We start from the raw sequence: 26,774 nt of genomic DNA on the forward strand, positions 1-26,774 counted from the left end.
GGAAGCAGCACTGGAATTCCCAACAGGTTACTGACAACATTTTTTCTTTTATTGTCAGTTTGACAGTTCCAGTGTGACTACTTGAATACTAGAGCTATTAGGCTTACATGTACCTAGCATACATTATGTTCTTAACATGGCTTTAAAAAGTGGAAGGGTAAAGTTGTCTTGAAAACAAAGGTTTATAGGAGTAAAGAGCCACAGTGCAATCAATGGTTTAATCAAACAACTAAGTTATATATATAATATGTAAAGAACATAAATATTCAATAAATTCACTACAACATGAAAATAAAAGCTTCACATTCTCCCACACTTTTAAAGAACTGGGGACAAAGTGACAGACACCTCCTAGACAGACTGCTCAGTTTCACAAACATCTCTCTTGCTTAAGGGACTGAATATTACCTTAGCTATCACAATGGGAAGGTATGCTGCAACTAATCTAGAAGATTCCTCATATATTTTAAAGCATTTATAATCACTGCTCCCTTCCACCCCCCCCGATTATATTTAGTGGACATGCACTACTAGTCTACACAATGCAACATTTCACCAGAAATTCATGAACAATGTAGTTCCTTACAAACTGCCCCCTCTATGTTCTGGGGCCTGACAACTTCCATTTTCTGTCAACAAAAAAAGTCTTTCCAGTAGGAGAAAAAAGGTATTCAAAGGAGTATGTGCAGTTTTCACATTGGGATACAGCTGGTACGAAGCAGCAGTCAGAATGGATGCATATTTACAAGTGCTAGGCTTGAAAGACACAAGCCATGGAAGGGTACTTCCTTCTTTATGTACCACATGCCAAAACCAGTCTTGATTACAGGCAAGAAGAAGAAGGAGCAATACCGTAAGGTTTAAAATACATTACTTCTCACCTATCATAGCAACTTTGCTTGCTTCTAGCTTCAGGTGCAAACGGGTGCAAGATTCATCAGCAAGTCTCAGAGCAAAGGAAATTCACAGTAACATATTTTCCCTTAAAACAGAATGCTAACGGATAAAGCGACCCCCATTAAGTGGTAGCAAGGTCCAGAGGGAGGTAAGAGGAATTTAACATGCAAATGAACAGTAGCTACTGGACTTCACACAACAGCCTACTGCCAAGTTTTAAAACTTGTACTTAAATTTAAGACACTAAATGGTAAACTTTATCAAGTACTAAAATTGTCTTCCAAAGTGCTAAACCACATTTGTTAAGCTATGGTTAAAAAAAAAAAAAGGCAAAAAGTAAAAGAAAAACCTCAAGCAGCTTATGTCCTCCCTGCTCAAACTGAAGCTCACAGCTGGGGTGGTGGGGTAGCACAAATTCCATAAAGCAAAGCATTTTGATGTTGCATTATGCTCATGTGCTGGAATTTGGGGAATTTGCTTTTTTAAAAAAACAGACTTTCCAGAACAGTTCTTTACAGAATATTCTAATACATTCACAATAAAAATCTGTTATAGGGAACATAGTAGGGCTGTAAAACTAAAACTTCCAGATTTTCTTCAATTAGGCTTGTGTTTACACTACAATATAGACCACATGGGAAGCTGCAGTGTGCATCCAGATTGGCATATTCTACATGGGAAAGTTAAGAATTTGGCTTGTTTGGGGTTTGGTTGGTTGGTTGTTTTTTTTTTTGACTGGCTTGCTTTGTAATGAGTATTTCAATCTCATGAATCACCTTGCACTGAAGTGTGAGGCCCAGTAAACAGCAAGGTTTTAAAGTGTCAGTTTTCTCACTACATCTCAGTTCACAAGAAAATGACTGATTGGATTACTTCTAGCTGCAAGACTATCAGAAATTGTTTACCAATATTTTATATGGATAACCATTAGCAAAGTACAACACTTAACACATTCCTTTGTATATGTTACTATTGAATAGACTTACTTAGCCATCCAATGCTCAATACTTCACAGAGGCTACTATAACTGTGTCAAATATATTAGCAATCCAGATTTACCTGGACAAAATAAGAAATTCCAAACTGGAACACTCATTCAGTTATCATGCATTAGGAACAAAAAAGCATGTCAAACACTGGAATGCATTGGATAAGGTCATTTAGTCTCCTAGGGAAAAAACCAAAAGCCCAAAACAAAGACTAAATTAAATACAACCCAGAATACTGTAATCATATTAACAAGTATACTGAGAGCCTGAAGGCACCACATGTATTGTCCATGAATGTAATGGTGGTGCCTTCTTTTAATATTAAAGAAGTCATAGCTATAAAAAGAGTTAGTCCCATCTCAGTTTTCCAGCTCAGCTTATTTATGTTCCTTTGTTGGTGCATAGTACAGTTCCATGGGTTTGTTCACTTTCCAGTACTTCTCACTGACCAGTTCCAAGGAAAAGGACCCATTTAATACCTAGAAGAGAACACCAAAACAGAAATGAAATGTCTGATGGTTTGCAAAGCTAGCGCTGTGGAAACCAGACTATTTAAATTAGAGGATTGTGCCAGCTTAAAGGAGTCACCAATAATGTGGCACAAGTTACTAGCTAAACACTAGGTGTCAAAAACCAGCAATGCAAGCTGTTGTTAACTCTTGCTGATCTCACTTAAAACAGCACCCAAGAACATTTCTGCAAAGTGAATATAGTTGTAAGTAAACTTCAGTTTTTCCTCTCTGCAAACAGTAGATAGTATTTATACCAGAAGCATCTCTGCCTTTGTCTAAGGGACACCTAGTCATGTTTGAAATAGACTCTTAATGCAAAGCATCTGCTTATCTCTGACTGGTTACCAGGGACATGGAGAAAGCTGACATATTTAATCACTTTTTTGCTTTGGTCGTCACCAGCAAGAGCTCCAGCCACACTGCCCAAGTCACAAAAGGCAGAGACTGGGAGAATGAAGAACTGCCTGCTGTAGGAGAAGATTGGGTCTGAGATTGTCTAAGGAACCTAGAGGTACACGAGTCCATGGGATCTAATGAAATGCATGTGCGAGTCCTGAGGGAACTGGTGGATGAAGTTGCCAAGTCATTTTTCCCTTATATTTGAGAAGTCGTGACAGTTTGGTGAAGATCCCACTGACTGGAAAAGGGAAAACATAACCCTCATTTTAAAAACAGGAGAAAAGTAAGATCCAGGGTGTAGAGACAGTGTTCTCACAGGAGAATGGATATTTGGTACATGAACTCTGAATAACTTTGAAAGATACAGCAAGACCATGAGAGGCCCGAGGAAGCCTAAGCAAGCAAGATAGGAAGGAGCTGGAATTCACTGAGTTATGAGAACTGTGGACTGTTGGCAAGCGTTCGAGGTCAAGTTCTCACACCTGTGCTTAACCAATTATATGTTAGTCACTAAGGGTCTTTAAGACAAGTATGCAATCATGACATGCCAAATTGCTGTAGGTGTGTGTAAGCAATAGTATATAAGGAGTTAATGCTTTGCAATAAATGGCTTTTGGTCTGATCATACTGATCTCTGACTGAGTCCATTCCGTGGCACCAGGGAGCTACAAAGCAGTCATTCTCATCTCAGTGCCTGGCAAAATCATGGAGTAGTTCCTCCTGGAAGTTATGCTAAGGCACATGGAAAATGAGGTAATTGGTGACAGCCAACATGGCTTTATCAAGGGCAAATCATGTCTGACAAATTTTGTGTCCTTTTTTGACAGGGTGACAGCATTGGTGGAAGAGGAACTGACATCATCTGCTTGGACTTGTGCAAAGCGTCTTGACACTGTCCCATGCAACATCCTTGTCTCTAAACTGGATTTGATGGATGGACCACTCAGTGGATAAGGAATTGGATGGATGGTCACACTCAAGAGTTGCAGTTGCACTCAAAGGTTGCTCAGTATGTGGGTGGAGACAAGTGACAAGTGGCATTCCTCAGGGGTTGGTATTGGGACCAGCACTGTTCAACACCTTTGTGGTGACATGGACAGTGGGGCTGACTGCACCCTCAGCAAGTTTGCTGATGACACCAGACTCTGGTGCAGTCAACATGCTGGAAGGATATCATCCAGAAAGCAAACCCTGTGCTTGGCTGCATCAAAAGGAGTGTGACCAGTAGGTCATGGGAAGGGATGCTCCCCTTCTACTCCACTCTTGTGAGACCCCACCTGCAGTAATGTATTCAGCTCTGGGGCCCCCAACATAAAAAGGATGTGGACCTGCTTGAGTGAGCCCAGAGGAGGGCCACAGAGATGCTCAGAGGACTGGATCACCTTTCCTATGAAGACAGACTGATTGACTGTTCAGCCTGGAGAAGTCTCCAGGGAGACCTTATAGCAGCCTTCCAAGTACCTATAGGGGGTCTACAAGTCTGAAGAAGGACTTTTTATAAGAAAAACTAGTTAAAGACAAGGGGTAATAGCTTAAAACTGAAAGTAGATTTAGATCAGGTATTAGGAAGAAGTTCTTTTTAGTGAGGGTGGTGAAGCCCTGGAACAGGTTGCCCAGAGAAACTGTGGCTGCTCCATCTCTGGAAATGTTCAGCACTAGGTTGGATGGGGCCTTGAACAACCAGGGGAGTTGGAATTAGATGATCTTTAAGGCCCTTTCCAACCCAAACCATTCTATGGTACAATTTTATGATTAATCATATGACTTACTTTATTCAGATAAATGCCCAGGCTCAGAGATCAATCTAATTGAGATATTGCCTTGTATCTACATTCTGAAGTCAGCAACTGACACAAGTGGTTCTTCCCTAAGCATACTCAGGAACTGTGGAAGCCTACATGGAATTGGAGAAATGCCACCTTAAAATAGATGCTTCCTAGTGCTAGAGCTATCTGCTCTTGAAACAAGATTCTCAGATGAATATTTTTTCTCTTAAAGTTTAACTGTAAAATAATAGCATAAATCAGCTTGTAGTTGCTGTCATAACTGCATTTTCCAAAAGTAATTTTATACCTCCTTTTCTACTACCAAAGCTTCTGCTGTACACTTTTTCTTAAAAAGCAATTTATCTGTGTCTCTGATAAACAATCTGCTGCTATGAATTTTACACCTAACTTGACTGCAGAAAAGTCCAGCTGAGTGGATTTTAATGAGATCTATATCAAACATGTACTGATGCTCAGTGTTACTCTTAGATACAAATTCTACTCACAGTAAACTGCCCATTGGCAGTAGCAATGTAAATGGTATATTGCTTCTCACTGGCTGTGTCAAGGTTCATCTGGTTTGATTCTCCTTTGCTACGAAGCTCCTCCAAAGCCAATCTTACTGCTAGGTACTTGGACAAGTGATCAACAGTGGCATTGCCTGAGGTCTTGATGTATCTGTCACAACAACCACAAAGATAGTCAGACATTTGAGTTGCAGGTATGGGAACAAGACAGCTGGAACACCCCCCAGATACTAAGCATCAAGTGTGAAAGGCCTTTAAAGACAGTTCACAAACAAGAATTATAATTGCTTTCACCTCTGACTTGGAAGCAGCTTACCAAATTAAATTGCTCCTAAGTGCCCTTGCATCTTCTTGACACTTCTCCCACAGGTCCTCCTGCTCTTTTGTAGAGAGAAGACAACACTGCCCTGTCGTCTGCTCAAAATGAAAAACCTTACAACAGGTTCTCAAGGGGTTTTGAGAACTACTCACAACCGCTGAAATATGATCATAGATATAGTCTGAAGTGTCTGGACAGAAAGCCATGAAGGTGCCAGAGCTATACATGAGACACTTTCTTCATCTCTGCTCTTTGTTAAAGTTACTTATTGTCTCACAATCTGCTCTCACTTCAAGTCTTTATTCAAGAATTAAAGGCTGACACAAATGCTGTAGAGGCCTCTCCCAGAAGCTTGGCTTTCTTTTTGCCTTTCAGCACAACCCCAAGAATTCCTTTGCAATTTCAAACCAAAAAGAAAAGCTGGCTGAGGCTTATAATATATTTAAAGACACTACAGAGATATGTTTCATCGTGACAGGAAGCCAGGAAGGGACCTGAGGAAAATATGAGACTGTACATTGCTGTGATCCAAAATTTGCAGTCTGTGCTTGGAGGGGATCATGAAAAAAAATGCCAGGAAAAGCTTCCAGCCTACAAAACCACAAATCCTGCTGACACAAAGTTGCCCTGAAAACTGCTGACATGGACAGTTTGTTTATTCCCAAAGAGTTTTAGAATAAGTAGAAAGGGGCTGATGCCATCATCCTAGTACCTACTGTGAACTGCAACACTAGAAACTTAAAAACATCTTTATTTGCAAACAAAGGCTTAAACCAGATTGTTACTGTATTTTTATAATTGTTGCACAGTACCATCTACCTGACTTGAAACAGAAAGAGTGCACATAGTTAAACAGCATGTGGTATGACCAAAAGTAAATTGATTTTTAAAAGCCCCGAGAAGTGATAGAACACAAAATCACCAGAAAATAACAGCAGCATTCATGAAGAGGAATAGAAAACATTTACCTCGTCTGTGCACTGTCATCATTCTCCATGAGGGTCGGATGAGGCCTGAAAACTAATTCAATTTCACTGGCACCATCCATTACAGGGTCTATTGCCACAGTTGTGTTGTTATTGTCCAGTTCTAGCCCAGAGTCATCTGATGTTTTGGTTCTCTTATTACTAGGACCCGCTTCCTGATTGCTGTGTGTTGAGGCATTGCTACAGTGTGAACTGTCACCGTTATCTTCTGCACCACTACCATTCTCAATCTGTTGTTTCTTGCCTCTCTGCAACCTAATCAGAAATAGGTAGAAATAAACACTAAGCCAATGCAGTGTATGCACAAGCTTCAGAGATATACAAACTTTTTTAAAAAAAACCCATCCATTCTTACTCAAAAAAAAACCCACAAACAAACCCAAACTCATAGACAAGATTATAGATTTTTTCCTATCCCTCAGACATCTTTTAGACATGTTATAGACATGGGTTTAGACATCTTTTAAGATAATTTTTAACTTCATATGGTTGTTTTTATTTTTCAGGCAATTTCAGACCCTTATCTTCATCTAAATATGAATCCATATGTGATTAAAAATACAAATGACACCATGCTTCCCCACAACATAACATCTGGGGCCTCCTTCACAGCTGGCTCTCTTAGATTTAAATACACACCCAGAATTTCACTACTGTGTGAAAAACACATATTCCAGCCTTATGTTTTAGATCTGTCTTAATTCACAAGTTCTGGTGTTATGTGCACTTATTTGTATGTAATGGTAATATGTTGGAACAGGATTAATTGTATTACAGTTTATTATCTAAAACACAATAGCCGTAATTTGATGAAGCTAAAATGAAATCTGTCTACATCAGGCTGTCACAGAAGTTGCAGGGAGTGATACAAAGGTTTCTATCAGTAGATAAAAGGTTACAAACTATTTTGGCAGACTTCAGAGGAGAGAAATCTCAAGCTATACAGGAGTGAGGACAGACTGTATTTTTAGTGTTAAGGTAAACAAGGCTACACATGGACAAATCACATGGATTACATACCTGTTCATAGCTTGAATCTTTAATCCTTCCTCAATGCTGTGACTTAAAGCTTGCTGGTTATTGTGCTTGCTGATTCTTGCTAGCACTCTCTCCTGATGAGCTTCATATTCATCTCGGCTTGGATAAATTTTACTGATGAGAGCATCAAAATTGGGATCTGGTCTCAATGACCTTTTTGAAACTAGCTTTTTACGACACGTGGGACATTCTTTGTTGCTGGACATGAACAAGAAGGAACAAAACAATACTAACTCTCCAGCAAGAACAAGTCTGTCCTGACATTGCAATTCATAGTCAAAAGTGCTCACTAACACTGAATATTTATAGTCAATCTGGAATAGGGCTTCTATCTTTTGACAGATCAGGTAGTTACAGATAGACATTTAAACAAAAAACCCAAACATATCTCCTGCTTCCTGGGGGGGTTTGTTTGGTTTGGTTTTAAAGTATGCTATTGAGAGTTCAAAAGCTCCACTCTGTAAACCACTTCTTCCCTTAACCCTGTGACTGGATTTTCACCTAGAAAAAAATGCATGTCTAGTGGAAATCATACTAAGACATAGTCTTACATGACATTTACAGGACAAAAGAAAGATTAAGGAACCTATTCTATAGTTCAAGCACTAACTACTGCAAAAACTAAGAGTCTTCTGCTTCCTAACATTTTGCTCCCATTTAACTAAAATACCAGGTTCACACAATGTTTTTCCTGTTAAAGGGAGAGGCCTAAATAATTGAAACACTGGCATCCTTAATTCCTTGTTTCTCTCTAATGTAATTTTGCTCATTACTCATCAAAATTTACAGAGGCACAGCTAATTAAGTGAGAACACAAGTAATTGCCATTATCAAGGATAGATTTTTGGGGAAATGTGAACTTGTAACTGAAGAATACAAGAAAAATTATTTTTACTTTATCATAAGTTGTTTCAGTACTGAAGTTTGGAAGCAGGGACACAGTTGAAAGGACGCACGATTTGCAATTTATTATTAGGAAAAGGAAGAAGAAAGGAAATGAGACTCATTTTTGAAAGTAATGTGTATTTTTTTGTTTTGCTGTTACTGGATCTTAAAAAAAAATATAAAAGAGGTTTTTTACCTCCTTGCAAGAAAGTTATAGGATGATTTTTCACATGAGGAAACAAACAGATCTGGTCTGCCACAGATAGCTGAACACACAAGAATGAAATATGGAAGGTGTGCTACACATTCAGAAACTTGCAGGGCACAGGCACTTAACTGTTCCACATCAACACCCAGGACTTGACGGATTTCATTGATTGCGTTTTCATATAAAGTGAAATCCCTTTTCTTGTAATGGTATTTACATACCCACTCCTGAGGGCTGTAATGATACAGTCAGCACAGAAGCGATGCAAACATTCTTTTGTTGTCATGGTGTTTTTTAACATATCCAAGCAGATGGGACACATCAGTTCACTGTGCAGGCTCCTGGGTGACACAACTATTTCCAAGCCATCAGTGATTGCTTCCTAACATAAAATAAAGTACAAGTTCTTTAATGGAATTCAGTAGCTTTTTCAGAAAGATTGCGTGTTTTCCGATTTCTTTAAAGAGAAACACAGTAAAAAGACAAAAAAACCAAGACAAGCACAACCACATCACACACACACACATGCGCGCGTGCTGCTAAAGAAAGGAAAAAAAAACCCAACAACTTTTTTTGGTTGATTGGTTGTTTTTAATATCACAAGAGAGGTTTTGGTTTGGAAGGAGGTTTTAAATATGGTATAGTTTAGAATAGGCAGTTAACACTCCTAAAAGACAATCTTACACATCAAGCTTCAAGTTCTAAAAAGTATCTTAAAAAGCCCTGCCATAAAGGCCAGCTCTTTAGCACATATTACCTGAGGCGTTCTTTGCAATTCATACAAACTGAGCTCCCACGTTTTGCTTAAAGGTTGCGTCCCATTTGTCTGAACGGCTTGAGACATGGCTGGGAAGAAAAAGAGAAACAAGTTGCACATTCCCATACACTTGGCTACAGGAGCCAGCTCTCTTGAGCAGCCTTCCCTGGCAAGTGCAGAGTCATAGGAGTCTGTGCCAACAAAGCAGAAACACAGGAGGAACCCTTGTTCATCCAAATACCAGGCTCCACTTTGTTACAGATGGCTAACCCTGTGCTCTGTACCACTCCAGAAAAATTAGAGGGAGTCTGTCAGCCATGAATGCTTTGCAAAAAAATCAATGAAGGCTGTTAAACAAAAGTGACAGAGAACTGAAGGGCAGTAAAATTTGGCTGTGTGATGTGAAAGCTGCAAATGCCACCTGATGTGGAAAACATTCATAAAGCATCCACTTACAAACGTGCATGTGGGTCAAACAGGGTCTACTTTCCAACCAAGTGGAAGGTCATGATTATACACAGCAAACTAGCTAAACATGTTCACTGGAAGCATGCTATAATGCTTTTCTTTTTCCTCCTGAAAAGACATCATCAGGGGTTTCTAATCAGAATTTTAGAGAATTCTAAAGGTCAAGTAAAACCTAGTTGATGGGTAATTTCAATCAAGAGCTCCAGTTTTACTGCACAGTCCTGCTGGGCTTTAGTTGATGTGCACCTGATTCTCAATGACCTGGGGAGGTGGGGGTGGTAAGAAGTTTTTAAGTTTCAGAAACCCAAATCATACACACACTATCAGGGGTTTTTTTTGTATCATTTTTGTATCAGTAGTGGTAGATAGTTCTGGAAATAGGGCTAGAAATAACTGCACTCAACAAGACAACTGATACACTCCACAATCACTGCTGCAGAATTTGCTCACAAGGAGAGGAGAGGGGACAGTCATCTCCATCTTTCCCCTGAGGCAGGAAAACTTACCCCACACTGTGTGGTATGTTTAAAGAATAAATGTAACCATGTAAGAAGCAAGACTGTAGCTGCAGACGTTTCTACTAGGTGGAAAAATCAGAGTGCTTTCTCCCTTTTTGTAATGTTTTTCTTTTTTTATTAACCTAAGTTTGTATTTCCAGACCATCCAAATCAGCAGCCAAATGCTGAATCTACTGGCACTGCCAGGTACATTATAATCCCCTTTCCAATTCATCAAGTTCTATAGGAAAAGGGTCAAACTCTCTGGAGAGCAAGGCTGCTTTATAAGCTTTAATTAATTGTTGATGGAAAAGCAATAGAAACAGTGCAGCAAAGATTATTATATCTACTTTTACCCAGGCACAGAAACTATGGTTTTCTCACCTTATGAAAAAAGGAGAGGGTAAAAAAAAAAGAACAGCCTGACAAAGTAGCCAAATCCACTATTGTGTCTAATAAGCAATCAGGGTCTGAAGACACATCAAAAGAAATAATTAGGAGATGACAGACTGTCAACTCCAATTTTTACTATATAAATGTTGTGCCCTAAAAATGCAGCTTACTTGCCACAAGAAACATATTCCTCTGTTTTGATCAGAAAAGTAAGATCTCACCTCACCATTAAAAGTGACAAGCCATCACAACCCAGCTGAGGACTGTCAGCTCCCAGTCTGGCCAAGCATTGGGCTGTCCTGTCGGGATTCAGGGCATTTTATTTAAATTATTCAGAGGTATGAATTTAATTATGGTATTAAGTGACAAATCTCAGTAAAGAAAACAGCACTGAAAAGCATACTAATGGCAAATAAAGAAAACAGTATTTCTGTGTTCTAATTTCCACTATTATTTAAGGTAATTTCTGGCATACAGGAAGTGAAATCCTCCAGGATAAGGATTTTTATTATGTGTTGTTGACAGTCAATTGCTGTAACAGAGGCCCAACATTATTCTTCTGTGTCCACACTAGATACTAGATAGTGTTTTAAAAGCTGACACATTTAATTAATTATCATTCTAACTACTAAAAGAAATTTGTGAAGCTACTGATCATTCACACCTTTCCCAAAATCTGCTGAAACTTACAGTCAAGACTGCAGCAAAGACAACTAAGTCCCACTAAATCCAACCTGCCTTAACACAAAAGCCTGCTCCAAACATTATGCAACTCTATCACAGTAAAGAGCTCACCTAAGTGGCCCCATAGTAAAGAGATCATCACATGCACAAGTAACTTCTTGCCTAAACTTGCAGACATACACTTACTAACAGAGAAAAAAGCAACTCTCCAAGTGCCAGACTGTCAGCAAACCTATCAATCTGGAGAACAAGTGTATTAACACTACCATTTATACTGCAACCTTGCCTACAAGCTTGAGGCTACACTGCAGAAGACATGGTACAAGTGTCATGATAAATAATTGATCAACTTTATTCTACAGGCTTCTAATCTGAGATGCCAAGTCCTTCATTCTCACCCTAAGGTCTACAGTAATAGCACTTTAAATTTTTTAAGAAGGAAAACCCTGGCCTTAAAGCTGGACAGATTCACACAATCCCCTTCATCACTAGTAAACACTTCCTCTGCCCCTGGTACGTCCAAAGTCAAAATTTGAGCACCAGTGGAAACATGGTCAATTCAAATATGTTGATCAGATATTTTCCATTTCCTAAACAAAGATGACCAGATCTCTTCTTCACAGGTCACACGTGCTAGCATTAGGAACAATGTGAGTTCATGTACCCCCTGTGAGCCTTTTCTCATCATTAGGTTTTTGAAAAATCTTCTAACGCACACAACAACTTTTGAATTCTTATCAATTTTTACCTTTATGGCTTGTACATACCCTCTGGATATAAGAGGAGAGCAAGCAGCCACACAACAGGGTGATGTAAGTGGGAGAAGCCACATTCCTGTAGGCAGATCAAACATCTTCCTCTCAGAGTCATTAACGAGTCCTAGTTGTTGTGATTTATGATATAGCCAGAGAACAGCATTCTAAGGAAACCTGCAATCCTTCAGACTGACTCAGTCTTCAAGGCACAGTAAAACTCTTAAGGATAAACTTAATAATTACAGAGTACACACATCTGTCACTATCAAAGCAAGAGCTGACTGATATAATCAAAAGAATATATTACAGATCTGAGAGCCAGAAACACTATAAATCTCTTCAGATTTGATTCCTTGTCACTCCCCAGCTCCAAACAGCATCTGAAAAAAGGGAAGCAAGCTAACATTCAGTATTTAGTCATAAAACCTGCCTAGTTGTTTAGTGGTTTTTTATAGAAGAAAACTGGAAGATGAGACAGGGAGATTGCTAAAGATTATCAGAACATGCAAATTGTGATTTTTTTGTATCCAGAATGTTTCCAAGTTCTCCACATTGCCAGAATATCAAAACCAAAGAAAAACAGAACTCACCTGTACGGCTTTTAAGGAGCTTCAGAAACTTTTGATCAACTTTATATAACCAAACTTTATCCACAAGTGGAATAGCCCCCTAACTAGAGCTGGGAAATGAGCCCACCAGCTTCAATGAAAGGCACCACATAACTTCATCTGAAAATCTTGCTATTTAATTTGGATTTCCTTGGAAAACAGGCTTATGCAATCTTGTTCCTTGTGCTCATCCGTCTGCAGACTATTTTGTAAAACAAATTTGAAGACAAGTAGCTGAGGTTTAAAAATTTAACAAAACAGACCTTGTTCCTGAAGCACTGGAAAACAGAGACAGCTACAGAAGAAAGTAACAGTATGAAAGACCCCACCAGAAAAGCCGCTCTGATCTGCCTACTTACCAACTGGGGAATTTATGCCAGCAAGTCCTTCCAACGCACTTTAAAAAACCCTCCAGCAGAGCAACATCTGCACTTGTCACACCACATCCACTTTACAAGCTCTTACACTGGAATACACTTGATTAATTGCTCAAAGATAGCCATGAGTCACAGCAGGCTAGGCATTTGGGTATCCCATTCCTGAAAATGGCCAGTAAATATAAATTCCAGCTGCAAGAAGTACCCTTCAGACCACTCAGAGCTGCAGACAGGCTGGCTGCTCTGGCTACAAGGCATCCAAAGTAGGAGTTCAGCAGCAGCATGTCACTGCTCCTGCCTGCTCTTCCCTACTTTACCATTTCAGAGGTTTAAACCACCCTGAAATTCATCAATGTATAATCACTCTGACTTATTTGCCATTTATGAAATTTTGAGATTTCCTGAGCCCTAGCTTAGAACTAACCTTGACGGTGGTCCTGCTTTAACCAGGGAGCCAGGACTTTCTACCAGATGCCATTAAAGACCACTCACAACCTGAATTATCCTCCAAAACACTTTGCAGTGCCTATTTTAGCCCAGGCAAAGACTGCATGTGTGTTTGTGTTTGCACACGTTGAGATCAGAGAAATGGTGGAATGGCACCAAGCAGCTGGAAGAGATAATTATAACTATACCACACAGCTACAAGCTCACCCCCCACAGTGGGATACAGAACTGGAAAAAAGCTAAAACCTGTAGGTTGAGTTAAGAACAATTTAAAAAGAAAGGTGTAATAGCATACTAATAATACTAATAATGATAATAATTAAAAGGGAAATAATAAAGAGAGAAATAAAAAAAAACAGGACAACAAATAATATGATAGCCAACATCATTGCTCACCACCTTCTAACTGGGGCTTAGCTCATTCCCAAGAAGCAATCAGCCCATTCTGGGTAAGTCCTCCCAGTTTATATACTGGGCATGACGTGCTGGGGCATGGAATACCCCTTTGGCTAGTTTGGGTCAGGTGTCTTGTCTCAGCTTCCTCCCAGCTTCCCATGTACTTCCTCCCTGGCAGAACATGAGAGACTGAAAAGTCCTTGATTGGGGTAAGCATTACTTAGCAACAACTAAAACATCAGTGTGTTATCAGCATTGCTATCAGACTAAATCCAAAACACAGCACTGCACCAGCTACTGGGAAGAAAACTAACTCTATCCCAGCCACAAACAGGACATTCCTATTGAGCTCAAAACAGTACTGATCTCTGATACTTTCATGAAAACAAAAACCAAAAAAAACCCAACCAACTCCCCCCCAAAAAAAAAAACCTAACAAAAACCTACAAAATAAAAAAAACCCAAACAAACAAACAAAAAAAAACAACAAACACAAAACCAAAAGAACCCCACAACCAGACACACACACACACATACAAAAAAAAACACTTAAGGATAAAAATTGCACTAGGTTCTTAAAAAAAAAATTATACAGTATTAAATCCTTAGAAATCAAATTATCTTTGTTCCAAGTTTTACAAGATTAATATTTAAACTTAAAACAGTACGAGTTTGACCTCTATTTGCTATGCCAAGTTCAACAGCACCTTCAACCATTCCTTCCCCCCCACCAAGGGATTAGTTCTTTTAAAAATAGGTATCATAGTGAAGTTACTTGGAAATATAACGGGATTAGAGTTTTTACAGTTTACTCTCTGATACTTTAACTAGTATTAAGAACAAATTGCATGTTTTGACAAAGTATTCAATCATTCATTTCAATTTATTCAATTAAAGCATTCTAAAATATAACATCTTTCTGCTTTTTTACTAAGTGCTTGATTTGAAAATAACTCAAACATTTCTGGATAGACATTATTTGAAAGAATTTATCTTCACTGCAGTTCACTGGCATCTCAGACTGTATTCTAGCACTAGTTCTAGATTACAACTGGATGTAAAGCGATCTAGTGCTTTTACTATTTGCTCTTTTCTGAAGCTTTTTTCATCTCTGGATCTTAAAATCCCTGGGAGACAGCTGAATCAGATTCTGGCCTGGAGCTCATTTTGTTCCCAGCTCTGAAATTAACTGCTCGATGATCCTGAACAAGTATGTCATTGCATTTGTCTGTGCCTCCCCATCCTCTTCTGCTTGTTCACTCATATTGCCACCTCTCCTCAAATTGCCTCTCAGCAAGTTTATATGGCATTCATGGTAATTATATACTGATCTCAAAAGGGGATAAACTTGAGAGAGGGATGTCTTACTAAAGTGTTTTTAGTTCATTCAGCTATCAGTCCTTGTCTTCCCAATATCAAGTTCAATGTCACAACATCCCTTACTGGGAAGGTTTTAACTTCTTTGCATTTGTAAATTGAATTCACTGTTCTACTAGCCATGTGTAAAGTCATCTTCTCTTGATACAATCAGTTAACAGCAATGCTGTAACAAAGTCAAGCTCATTAATTCATAAACAGAGCTTCTGAAGTGCAGCTCACCTCCAATATTCAAGGTTCAAGTTGTCAGTCTTAGAGCATCAAGAGATAAGATGTGATTTGGTATCCATCATAATCTCTTGCAGTCATTAAAGCCCCATTTAAAATCTTTAGGAGATTGTGCTGTGGACTCATAGCATGAGCCACACATAAAGCAACATAACATAAGCTGCTAAGAACAAAATGAGAAAGTATGTGCCATGACTAAAGACATATGGACAGACAGAATAAAATCCTAAGTGTTGGGCAGCAAAATTCATAGGGAAAACTAATTTTATACTGACAGTATAAAGCCACGGCAAACAGATCACTAATAAGAGGTCACTTCAGAGAAGCTGCGGGACAAGGCCTTGGGTGGCATGGTTTAGCGTTGAGGTGTCCCTGCCCATGGCAGGGGGGTTAGGCCTGGATGATGTTAAGGTCCTTTCCAACCCTAACTATTCTATGATTCTATGTCCACTCTTGGAGACAGTCACACTCAACTAGATGTGGTCATGAACAACCTGATACAATTGACCCTGCTTTTATCAGGAAATTGTATTAGATGATCTCTGAGGATCTCTTCCAACCCTAATTATTCTAACTATGGGGTTATCTCACTATCAGGGACATTTATACTTAGTTTTGCCATATAGAAAGTGACACAGACAAGAAAAAACAATAGCAACTAACATTAATCAGCCAATAAAGCACTGCCATAACAGAAAGCTGAAGAAACTTGAACAGGACCCTCTCATACTCCACACACTTTTTACAATCTATGTGGCTGAATATTATATGGAATATTATAAGCCTACTTAATGTGGGAGTTTCCTCCATAAATACATGATATAATCATAGGATCATAGAATAGTTAGGGTTGGAAAGGACCTTAAGAACATCTAGTTCCAACCCATAAAGCCATTTAAGAGAAAGAACACTGTCTAAGTATCTTCTGAGAACTTGTGGAATCAGCAGTGAAAGCCCCAACTAGGTATTTTTGTTTAAATTGGAAAACTAATAAATCAGCCCCAAAACAACATACAAATGTTTTCTGAGAATACAGTTTCTCCTGTATGTACATTTAAACTGACCAACAGCAAGCAAAACTGCCTTGGGTCTTGAGCAGCTACTGAAAGGCAGGCCTCTTGAGAGCTGAAGGTATCTGCCCAACTGTAATACTCACAGCTGTTAGAATAGAGCTGTGAGTGGTAACAGATTGGTAGTCAGTCTGCAAATTCATGAAGATCTGATACAGATTACAAGATGAATGTTACCAAGAGAATAGTTTCAGCTCCCATCACAGAACACCTAGAAGTACATTCATGGGCTAATTTCAAAATAATTACCAAACACTTTATCAGTTAATACTCCATAGTAATGTGAGCTCCTTTGGAAACAATCTACTATGTTTAAAAATGACTGGTTAGCAATGCTTACACAAAGCCAGTGTTTAAAATACTTCTGTACACATTAACTAGAAGCACAATCAAAGCCAATTAAAAGACTATTAAAAATGCCAAATTAATGTAAACAATAAAGCTGAAACTTCAAGTAGCAATTACATGCTTCAGAAGTCAAATCTGATAACAAACAACAAGTATTTAGACCATGCTTTCTGTCCTTTTAATGCAACAGACAGATCCTTGGACTGTATCTGTGGCATAGAAACACTGAATTAGGAAAAAAAAAAACAATAAAAAAACAAAACCAAACACCCAAAACCACACAAACCCCAACATAAAAAAAACCCAAAAACCAAAAAACCCAAACCAAAAAGCCAAAACCAGAAACCAATAAAAGGGGAGGGAGAAGAGACAGAGCTACAGCTTGTTTTTACATGCTCCATGAAAGAGATGAAAGGAGCACACCAGCAACACCAGGGCAACAGTGTTGCTGGGAAATAAGGAAAGAGTCAGATTTTTGTCAGGGCGTCATCCTCAGCTGGGCTTTGCCAGTGTGTGTTTAAAATCATCTGCATCGTTACAACCCTACTTAGCACATTCACTCCCCCCAAAAAATCCTTACAAGTGTCAGCACAGTCCTTCCCAAATGCCACAAGGAAAGACAGTATTATCCTTATGCTCTCCTGCAACGACCCAGTTTCCAGCACATTGCAGGAAGCCTCTGCTCTTCCACCTCTCTCCAAACCTACTGCAAGAGTTAAGAAAATGTCAGCCTACAGAAAAATTCCCATCTACCTTCACTGCAGATTCAGCTGCTGCCCTTACACACTTCGCTGGACAACTGAATGATGGTACAAAACCCACATTTATGGTTGCTTGAAGGCTAACATTATAATCTGTACCTTAGGAAAGCTATTAGCCATGAGACATGCAGTTAAGTATCCTCTCTCCTTTTTTCTCAGGTCCATTTTAAGGGGTTGTGTATTTCATTCTTAAAGAGGAAACTTGGAAACCCAGTTGTGAGCTAAACAAAATAAACAGAAACCAAGTCTGAATAAAAATGCATGAAAATAAAGAACAGCTGGTACCATCCTGAGGCTATATATGACTGTAAATAATAATATATATTAATGCAAATAATCTGACTGCAGTGCACACCATGGTGAATTTTTAAATGTGATGAAGCAATTTAAATCAGGTCTACCCTTTCACTACCTTAAGCCATTCCAGTTTCAATTACTCTTGAAGGATATGGGTAATGCACACTGAGAAATAGGTAAAATGTGATAAACATCCTGACAATCCCGTTTTAACAATGTTTGCATTGGTTCCTTGTCATACTATTTTCCTACTTTATTTACAGAATTAAATTAAGAGATTAACAGTCAAATGTTTTGATCAATTACATCAAGAAAGCCTCACTATGGCTGAGAAAACAGTTTTGCTATAACAAAAACAGAAAACTAACATTAAAATTAAGCACTTTCAGATGGGTATGTCCAACTCCCACGGAATGTTAGATAACTGATCGACTGGCACAGTGAAGAAGTTACAAATGCAATAAAGCTATTTGTACACACACGAGTGCCAGATGTCCCCCACACTAAAAGTTGTGCCAAGTTCTACATTTAAAATACAAATCCAGCCTCTTCTGTATGAAAAAATAACATGTTCTCCTTTTCTTCATAATATTGTGTCACCAGAATGCACACTAGCAGAAGTTGCAAGTATCTCTACAGGCTGCTTGAAAAGTAAAGAATCTTTAAAACAGTTTGCCAGATTCTCATTTGCCACTTAAAATTGAGCCTGTATTTATCAACATGTGCAGTTCATTCAAATTCATTATACACATCCTAGAAAGAGTCATACTTTTTCCTTTTATCCCATTACTTTCAATAACAAAGCTTTTCATCTAGAAGAGACCTGATTACATGAAAAGGTACTTTATGGTAACTCAGCACTGAAGTACATAAAAATAAGGGAAGCTACATTTATTCCCAAAGCAAGTATTACAAAGCTCTGCATTTTCAGATGGCCAAACTGAGGAATACAATTTTGTCAGCCTGTAAAGAGCAGTTAGCAAAGACAGAAAACTTCATTTCTGCCCTAGAGCACCAGCAGCCAGGAGGGTGTGAAAACAAGGGAAAAAAAGTATTAATTCAAGACCACAAACTCAAAAATGTCCCAAAGCAGCCAATAAAACTGAGGAATGCAGAGAAATCTGAGGCACCAGTGCAGTTTAACAGCCTCAACAGTCAGCAGCACTACAGATGGTTTTCCAACATGATTGTCCCTCTCAAACACACTACTAGTTTTTAGTTTTCCTCACAACTAGCCCCAGACTCACATTTTTCCATGGTCTGCCCCATAAACTTAATAGGTATTTTTCTTCAAAATAAAAAAAAAAAAATCCTTCCTTGAAAACCAAGTAACAAAACCTGATGCTGTCATTATGGAACATCCATCAAGCTACTGGACAGATGACATCTGACAGACAGGAAAAAAAAAAGTAACACAGTTATTGCTGAAACACACTATCTTGCTAGCACATGGTCTTTTACAATTTCTTCACTGTATTTATACTCCTAAGGAAGAAAGGATTTTGCCTAGTGCCTTAAGATGTGGGATCCTGCCATTAATTGCCATTCACAATTTACTGGACCTGAAATGAATTGACCCATGGAGTAGGGCAGCATTTCCAATCTGGACATCAAGCTGCTCACCCTGGCCTTTAGAAACATTTGTGCTATGACCTCATACAAACCATCTGCTAAACATATGTACACCTATGGAAGAACTCAATTAATCTAGTGCCAACAGAAGTGACCAAAGAGAGACAGATATTCTTTCCATTTTGGATGGCAAGAGCATTAAGAAAAAAAAAAGCATCAAATTAAACTTTTCATTATACTCAAGGTAGTTTCATCCCAGTGTTAAGAACATTCAGATACCTTTGGCATTACAGAAGTACATTATTTTAAGTTGGTGCTTCTCTGTATATTTATAGCAGTGAAGTATATTAGTGTAGAAGCACTACATGTCCATGTACATTGCTCCTATGTACCTGATGCTCAAATTTAAATTTATTTGAACGACATCTACATTCCCTGCTAAAGGCATCAGGGGCCTTTTCATGCTACCTCCTGGATCACTCCATTAGGGTTGATAATCTCAGTCCTTAGTGCTCAACTTCTTATCTACAGTTCTGTATCATACCCTCCCAGGCATCTCCTCAGCTACAAAAACTGAATACACAAATTTACCATCATTTCCAGGGAACTCTCTCTGTATCATGTTAGTTACTTTAAGATAACTCAGAATTCACCCTTTTCCCTCTCGCTGTCATACCTGCAAATGCTCAAATTCGTCACATTTCAAAACCAGCCTATTCCTAAATTTAAACGCTTAGATTCCTCAGAAGGATTAAGTAAAAAATTTTCAGGTTTTGGTACAAGAAAACAAAACAAAACAAAAAACACCCTCTCTAACTAAAAACCAAAAACCCAAACAAAAAACATTGCCCACTGTTCTAATGCAACAGGTTGCAAATTATTTTAATCATTAAAGCTAAAAAATGCTGACACTTACCCTGACACACTCCCTGTATCTTGTCCAAAGCAAGTATTAAAATATGCTGAAACATTAATGCCTTCTGCCAAGAGTGAAAACAAAACTTACAAGAACAGTAGTTTTCCACTCTTGATGTGGGTCAATAGATCAGGCAAGCACTTGACTTCAAATGAGCCAGGCCTTCGTCAACAATTCATGTAAAAAGTAAAACAGCCATTTCCAAGCTATAATCCAGCCCTCATTACCAAGTCATAATTCAGCCCTGGGAAGTAACAAAATAAGCAGCAAGCAGCACTCTGGGGGAGTGAGCAGAATTGCAATTTTCTCTGTTAGTTGGTAAATTTTATGCAAAGTTTTTCATATTATGAAGCATGCTACCATATAGTGCATGCCAGACTAACCCAGGTGAGCTTCAAGAATTAAGTTCCTAAGCTCTTTAGAATTAAATCAACTCCAGACTTCACAATTAATAACCAACTGTGAAGGAGAAAAGCAAAATTGCTTTTCTAAAATCCTGCCTAGAAGTCATTTCAATACTGTAGCAGACTACAGTAGGAAGGATAACACACTTTTAGGAGCAAACAAAAGCAAAAAAACCCAGTAACTAAATACATACAAACAGGCCAGGAATGATACATTTTATCTTAGGATATTTTTAATAAGACTTACTTTTCCCCCCCCTCTTTTAAAATTCATTCTCTAGTAGCATGTTTATAGTGCACTGGAACTCACAGTCTGCAATAAAAGACCACATTCACCTGGATGTGACCATATCAAAATACTCTGTGCCCTGCTATTGTGCAGTGTATTCCCATGCCACAGAATTATCCTTCAGAACTAGTCCTTTTGTTTTTACAGTACTTTCTTACCCTCACAGCACTGCTGGCACATTTTCTAAGGCTAATCAATGTCTCCCTGAAATAAGAGTGGCCAAAAGCAAGAACTGACCACTGCAATCAATAAGGTTAAGTTTGACCTTTTCAATACCCCCGTTGTTTACTTTTTAGTTTGCCATACATTTTTTTAGAAATTTTATGAACATACTTGTACTACTATTCAAGTGATCTTTCCCACCTCCACTAATGCTGTTATTAGCTCAGTAGCAAAGGTTAGGTCTCCAGAAAACTAGTCTACTTCCAGTTTTTACGTTGGAAATTAGGAGAAATGCAGTCCTTGACTGATGACTACTGGTAGGAATTACTTCTATAGCTACAGTTACAGCAGGAAAACAAAACAAAACAGATAATCAAGAAAAATCAACCAAAGGAAACAAAAATAAGTCACACAGCTGTTTTTCTACCCACAGCCCAACCCACTGTCAGTGGTGATAATGAAATGTGCTGATTCTATTTCACCTTGAGGACTTTGCAGTTTTAATACAACTCAGATAATACTGCTCACTCAGATAAAAAACAAACCTCCTGCCAGAGGTATGTGTAGTCCCAGATATACTGTAACTTGCATGTACTGCCACTTTCTTATCCTTGTCTTCAGCATACAACATACTGACTATCCCTCACATTTATTAATATAAATAGGAGTATTCTAATGAATTTATGTTGTGGGAGAAATTCTGAATTTAAGAAATATGCTTGGTTTTCAGTTTTTCCAGACCTATGTTAGCCACAAAAATTTCTCACCCACTTACCAGTTATCATAGAGAAGCTAGCCACAACCAATAGTGATATAATTTTTTTAATGAGAACAAAAGATGGCATGGTTATTAGTCAACAGAAAATAAATTCACTCCAACCCTTGAGAAATAAGAAGAAAGACTTGAGTCATCTCATGATGAATGATTTAATAGCTACAATAAGTATATAGAAACAAAACTGTTAATTTGGCAACCAGACAGCTTTCATCAGAAGTTGGGTGACAGCTAAATACGATCTGTGTTTTAAGGACGCTCTCTCAAATAAAACTGTACATTTTGTAAACAGCACTACAGGAGCAATACTTTCATAGCTTAAACCCAGTAATCATCCCAAATAGTTTAATGTTATCCCTGAGAGGTAAAAAGTAAAGAATGGATTAGGTTTTTAATTAGTTAGCAGAATACTACTGCTCCCAGCTGTTCACAAGAGAGCTCTATGATCCAGAAGTGGGGGGTAGGCAGACTGTGATAATTCCTAAAATATTTCTCCACTGTAACAAGTCTAAACCTCTCCATCATACCAAACACTGCTCATTCCTCAGAAAATTAAGAATTTAAGGTCAACTTTAAAGGCCAGTTATTTTCATCAGTAAGCAGACCCAAGCTGAGGGTCAACAACATCCCCCCTTCCAATATTTTTCCTTCCTGTTTTCAACACTATTAAATTGCTAATCTATTCAGGAGAAAGTAGGTGAAGGGGAAAAAAAGGAGGAAAAAAAAAAGTGGAAGTAATCCCTCTACTCTGATACTTCTTTCATGCATGTTCTTTGAACTGGTGCTTCATTAAGACTAGACCCAGTGCTCCTTTAACAAAAATACAACTTGCAGATTTACATCTCATTTCTTGAAGTCCCTTTTTCCCCTTGCTTCCTTCCCCACCTTGCATTTGTTTTGTTAGGCAAGGGAAAGAGAAGCATTGTAAAGAAGCTGAATAAATTCACGCATCCCACCATTTACTACACATATAAAACTGATGGTTTTCCTATAGGTGCCAACTGTATTTCTATTTCATGATAACGCAGCCCTGAAAATGCCAGAAAACTTCTCCAAGACCCAACCAAGTCTTTATACTCAACACGTTACCACGCATTAACTTTTAAAACACTAAGTATCATTGATAAAGAGAGACCCGAGCAATTTATTCCACTAGCATATGCATATTATTTCAACCTAAGATACTGCAGGCAGTGTTTTTCTTGGCAGCTGTAGCAGGGCTGGTGTTTCAAAGCTCTGAAGCCAAAGCTCAAGATTTTAACCACTGAAGAAGTTAAAAAACTCCTTCAACGAAAAATCTGTGTCCCACTATTATTATGAAGCTGAATGCAGAAAATATTTATTGAACATTGTGAATGACGATTCACAGGGTCAGTAAGGTCTAAAGATACTCTAAACTTACTTACATGCCATCACTGAAGGGTAAGGTAACAGAGTCAGATCCAGCTGCAAAGCTTGCCACCCAACCCCGAGGCTCACACCAACACCTATCCAGTGAAAAGTCCTCCCATCTCAAAGCAATTGACAAACCTAACCCTTCAAGCAAGTATCTCTTAATGCAAAATGTACTGCTTATTGATATCCACTACTTTCAAAGTAAGTGCCTCTGTCTTAGCTGACAAGCTAAATGCCAGGTCTGAGCTTGACATGATGTATTAAAAAGTCAAGTTATCTTATTATGAAAGTTTTTAATGAAAACACAGATGAGTACAAATGAGAGTACCTCTGCAGGGAACTCCAATGACAAATCGAGTCTTTGTCACCAAATGAATGACACATTTGATTAAAGAATTTTCCCCAAGCAAAAATAATTTTACCTGCACTCCAGTTACATTTTCTCAAATGCAAGCTATTTCCTTTAATCCTTAAAAGCCTGCGTGCAATGCATAGCTATTACATAGAGCTATAAGGAGCTACACTTCCAAACAAGACTGGATTAAGATTTATCATACTGAAAATCATCTTTCTCCATTGGCTGTCCTATAGATTTTTAGGGAATGAGACACTTGATCAAATTATTCTACATAGAAGAGGGTCTGAAAAATAAATAGCTTAACAGAACCCCAAGAAGAATACTGCTCAGACTACGCATTTCATATATATGCTACACCATGGGATGAGTCCAAGAAAGGCAAATACATGATTCTGATGAGCCAGCTACCACAGACTATGAAAGTTGGCAAGAAACAGGTGTTAAATTCATATCGGAAGCAGTGACAGCAAGTGTAAAGGGAGAAGACACAGCTACAGTTCTTGACACAGTGCCTTTCTCCACCTGATACCCTGCTGGAAATGATGCCATTTTCACAAGAGCAGTCGGGTTGTTCTTAGTACACTTATCAGCATCACGCCTTGCAAATACTGTTCAGCATGGTTATGTGCATGGGCTTTAAGAGAAACAAAAGACTAGGAATACAGAGCAATAAATCATATATGACATATTTCAACATAACGTATTTTAAGCAGGGGCAATTCATAAAAACAATGGTTTGTGGCTCTGTTAATCAGCTCTCCCTTCCCAAGTAAGGCATTTGGCAATGCTTCCCCCTTTGGGCTAGTGTTACGGTATGCGGGTGTGATACGGAGCTTTGTACGGTACCTCTCCCTGAAGCTTCCAGAGTATTTGTGCACATACATTTATCTATATTCCCGCCGCACGCCGGTCCCCAGGGATAGCTCAGGGCTTCAGAAGCTCCCCGCAGCTCTGCAGCAACGCCAAAGGCACCAGGCTGAAGGGAGGTAGAAGAGGTCCGTGTCTTTCCCGCGGCCCCACCGCCGGCCCCGGCAGCCCCGCAAAGGAGGGGAGGGGGAGCAGCCTGACAAGGACTCCGAGCGAGCAGGGCCGCCTGACGCCGCGGCGGGCAGCGCATCCACCTGCGCAGCGAGTGCCCCGCTGGGGTCGGGGGAGCTTGACCACAGCTTCCCCTGAGACAGCCCCGCAACCTGGAGAAGAGCCCACTGCGGAATATCCCCACCCCGCCATAACAGCCCCTCCTCCGCCTCGCCCGCGCCAGGTCGGGGTCCACTCTCCGTACCAGGCACCCGGCCGAAGCACCATACTACAGCGGGCGGCTCGGCACCCTTCCCTGCCCCACTAGGGGGAGAGACCCGGCGGTGGCGATCGCAGCCGGCCCGGCCCAGCCCAGCCCAGCCCAACCCAGTCCGGCCCAGCCCTCGCCCGTCACCCTGAGCTCACCGCCCGCCGGGCTTCAGCCTCAGGCCGCCGACGTCTCACTACACTGCTAGCTCCCACCGCCCTCTCTCGCCAGCGGTGAGCCGCAGCTCCAGCAGCACAATATGGCGAGAGGCAGTCTCCGCAATGGAGCTCGGGAAATAGAGGGGAGTTACATATTCATGGCCGGGGCTGGGCAGGGGGAGCGCGGATGTAGCTGCCGTGACCGGGCCGCCCAGCTCCCTCCCTTCCTCCCATCTTCCTTCTTTCCCTCCCTCCCTCCTTCCTTCTCTCTCTATCGGGGTGCGGCGCTGGAGCGGGGGCTACTGTTTTCTTTCCCCGCCTCTCTCGCACCTCTGCTGCGGCTGCCTGGGCCCCAGTTCCCCGCCGCCTGTCAGCGCCAGTGCCGCGCTCCTGCCCCCTTCATCGTACTTCTGGTCTCTAGCGCTGGGCGATGCGGCACCGAGCGCAGCGGGGCTCCCCACGGCCGCCCTCCCTTTCCTCAGCCCGCGGCCGTCGCTCTCTCGAGCCATGGCCTGTCTCCATTAACAGCCTACAGCAGGGCTAAGCTCTCGAGCCAGCAGCGGCCCCCTGCTCCGAGCCGGCGCCACGGTCCTGGAGCGGCGCCAGCCGCCGGCGGTGTCGATTTGCGAGAGGGAGTCAGGGAGCCGCGTTCCTTGAGGCCGATCGGTGCGATCTTGTATTTTGCACTCAGCGCCTCCGGGCTGAGCCTTCCGCAGCCCCGGTGCCTGCCCCGGAGCTAGCGGGTTAGCGTGAGGTGGTGCGGGCTGCTCTGTGACGAGAAAGGCAGGCGGGATGGAGGCGGCGATGTTCTGAGTGAAGTCTGGGCTGACCCAGAGCAGCCGCTTGCATCATATTGCCAGGTGAAGGGATGGAGTGAGGTTGTTCAATCGTTTCTGGGCAAGAGCAGGTCCACCAGCCTCAGGACACATTGGACCGAATGCATGGCCTCTGTCTGGCCTTTGCTGTGCTTTTCTCCCTGAAGGTGCCCTCTAGGCTCCACAGTTCTTGACTGGTCTTGTTCTCAGACACCCTTCCAAAGAGAGGGACATGCTTGCCGTTTGTAGGCCATGAGATGAATCTGGACCCCTAGGCAGGACTGAACCGTGAAGTTAGGGCAGTGTGACATTGTCATGCAACCTAAAGGCATAGGGCCATCTTCACACTTCTCAAACAAGGGTCAGAAACTGAAATAAGACTATGTACTTGTATTTAAGATACAAAAATGCACATTAGACATTTTCAAGTGTCTCAAGTGTGCTCTATGGTTGTAATGTGAAATAATTATTTGTCTACTCGTGTCTGAGTTTTAATATTTGTTAAATAAAGAGCTTTTATGAGCTTTGGGTCTTCAGTGGTGCTGTTACTGGTCTTGTCATTAACTGTTTTACAGCAAAATCAAAGCAGTGTGCTTAGTGTAATTAAATCTGGTGAACAGAGATCACCTAGTTAGATGTGAATTTGAATTAATACT

At 40.2% G+C, this 26,774-nt stretch overlaps 1 protein-coding gene across 4 annotated transcripts; it reads right to left on the bottom strand.

The window, feature by feature from the left end:
• Positions 1-31: 31 nt before the first annotated feature.
• RNF2 (ring finger protein 2) lies at positions 32-25,437 on the bottom strand. 4 transcript variants are annotated; one of them, XM_031046734.2, is made up of 8 exons: positions 25,304-25,437; positions 24,743-24,836; positions 9,284-9,372; positions 8,748-8,908; positions 7,416-7,631; positions 6,378-6,650; positions 5,070-5,241; positions 32-2,365 (listed from the first exon to the last, which is right to left on the bottom strand). In XM_031046734.2, exons 3-8 carry the CDS (start codon positions 9,368-9,370, stop codon positions 2,264-2,266), a joined length of 1,011 nt encoding a protein of 336 aa, XP_030902594.1. In that variant the 5' UTR covers positions 9,371-9,372; positions 24,743-24,836; positions 25,304-25,437; the 3' UTR covers positions 32-2,263. The 4 variants fall into 4 exon arrangements, with proteins under 4 accessions (XP_030902594.1, XP_030902592.1, XP_005146570.1 ...); XM_031046732.2 differs by having other exon boundaries at positions 24,707-24,836; XM_005146513.3 differs by lacking the exon at positions 24,743-24,836 and having other exon boundaries at positions 25,304-25,436.
• Between the last annotated feature and the right edge of the window lie 1,337 nt (positions 25,438-26,774).

This window comes from Melopsittacus undulatus, chromosome 6 (assembly GCF_012275295.1).
Source record: "Melopsittacus undulatus isolate bMelUnd1 chromosome 6, bMelUnd1.mat.Z, whole genome shotgun sequence".
NCBI classification, from domain to species: Eukaryota; Metazoa; Chordata; class Aves; order Psittaciformes; family Psittaculidae; genus Melopsittacus; species Melopsittacus undulatus.

Coding starts and splice junctions, on each gene's coding strand:
- RNF2 (XM_031046732.2), bottom strand. CDS start 24,740: ATGTGCACAAATACTCTGGAAGCTTCAGGGAGAG. Junction 8,909..9,283: donor AATTGCAAAGAACGCCTCAG/GTAATATGTGCT, acceptor ATTTTATGTTAG/GAAGCAATCACTGATGGCTT. Junction 6,651..7,415: donor AAGATTCAAGCTATGAACAG/GTATGTAATCCA, acceptor ATTTCTGATTAG/GTTGCAGAGAGGCAAGAAAC.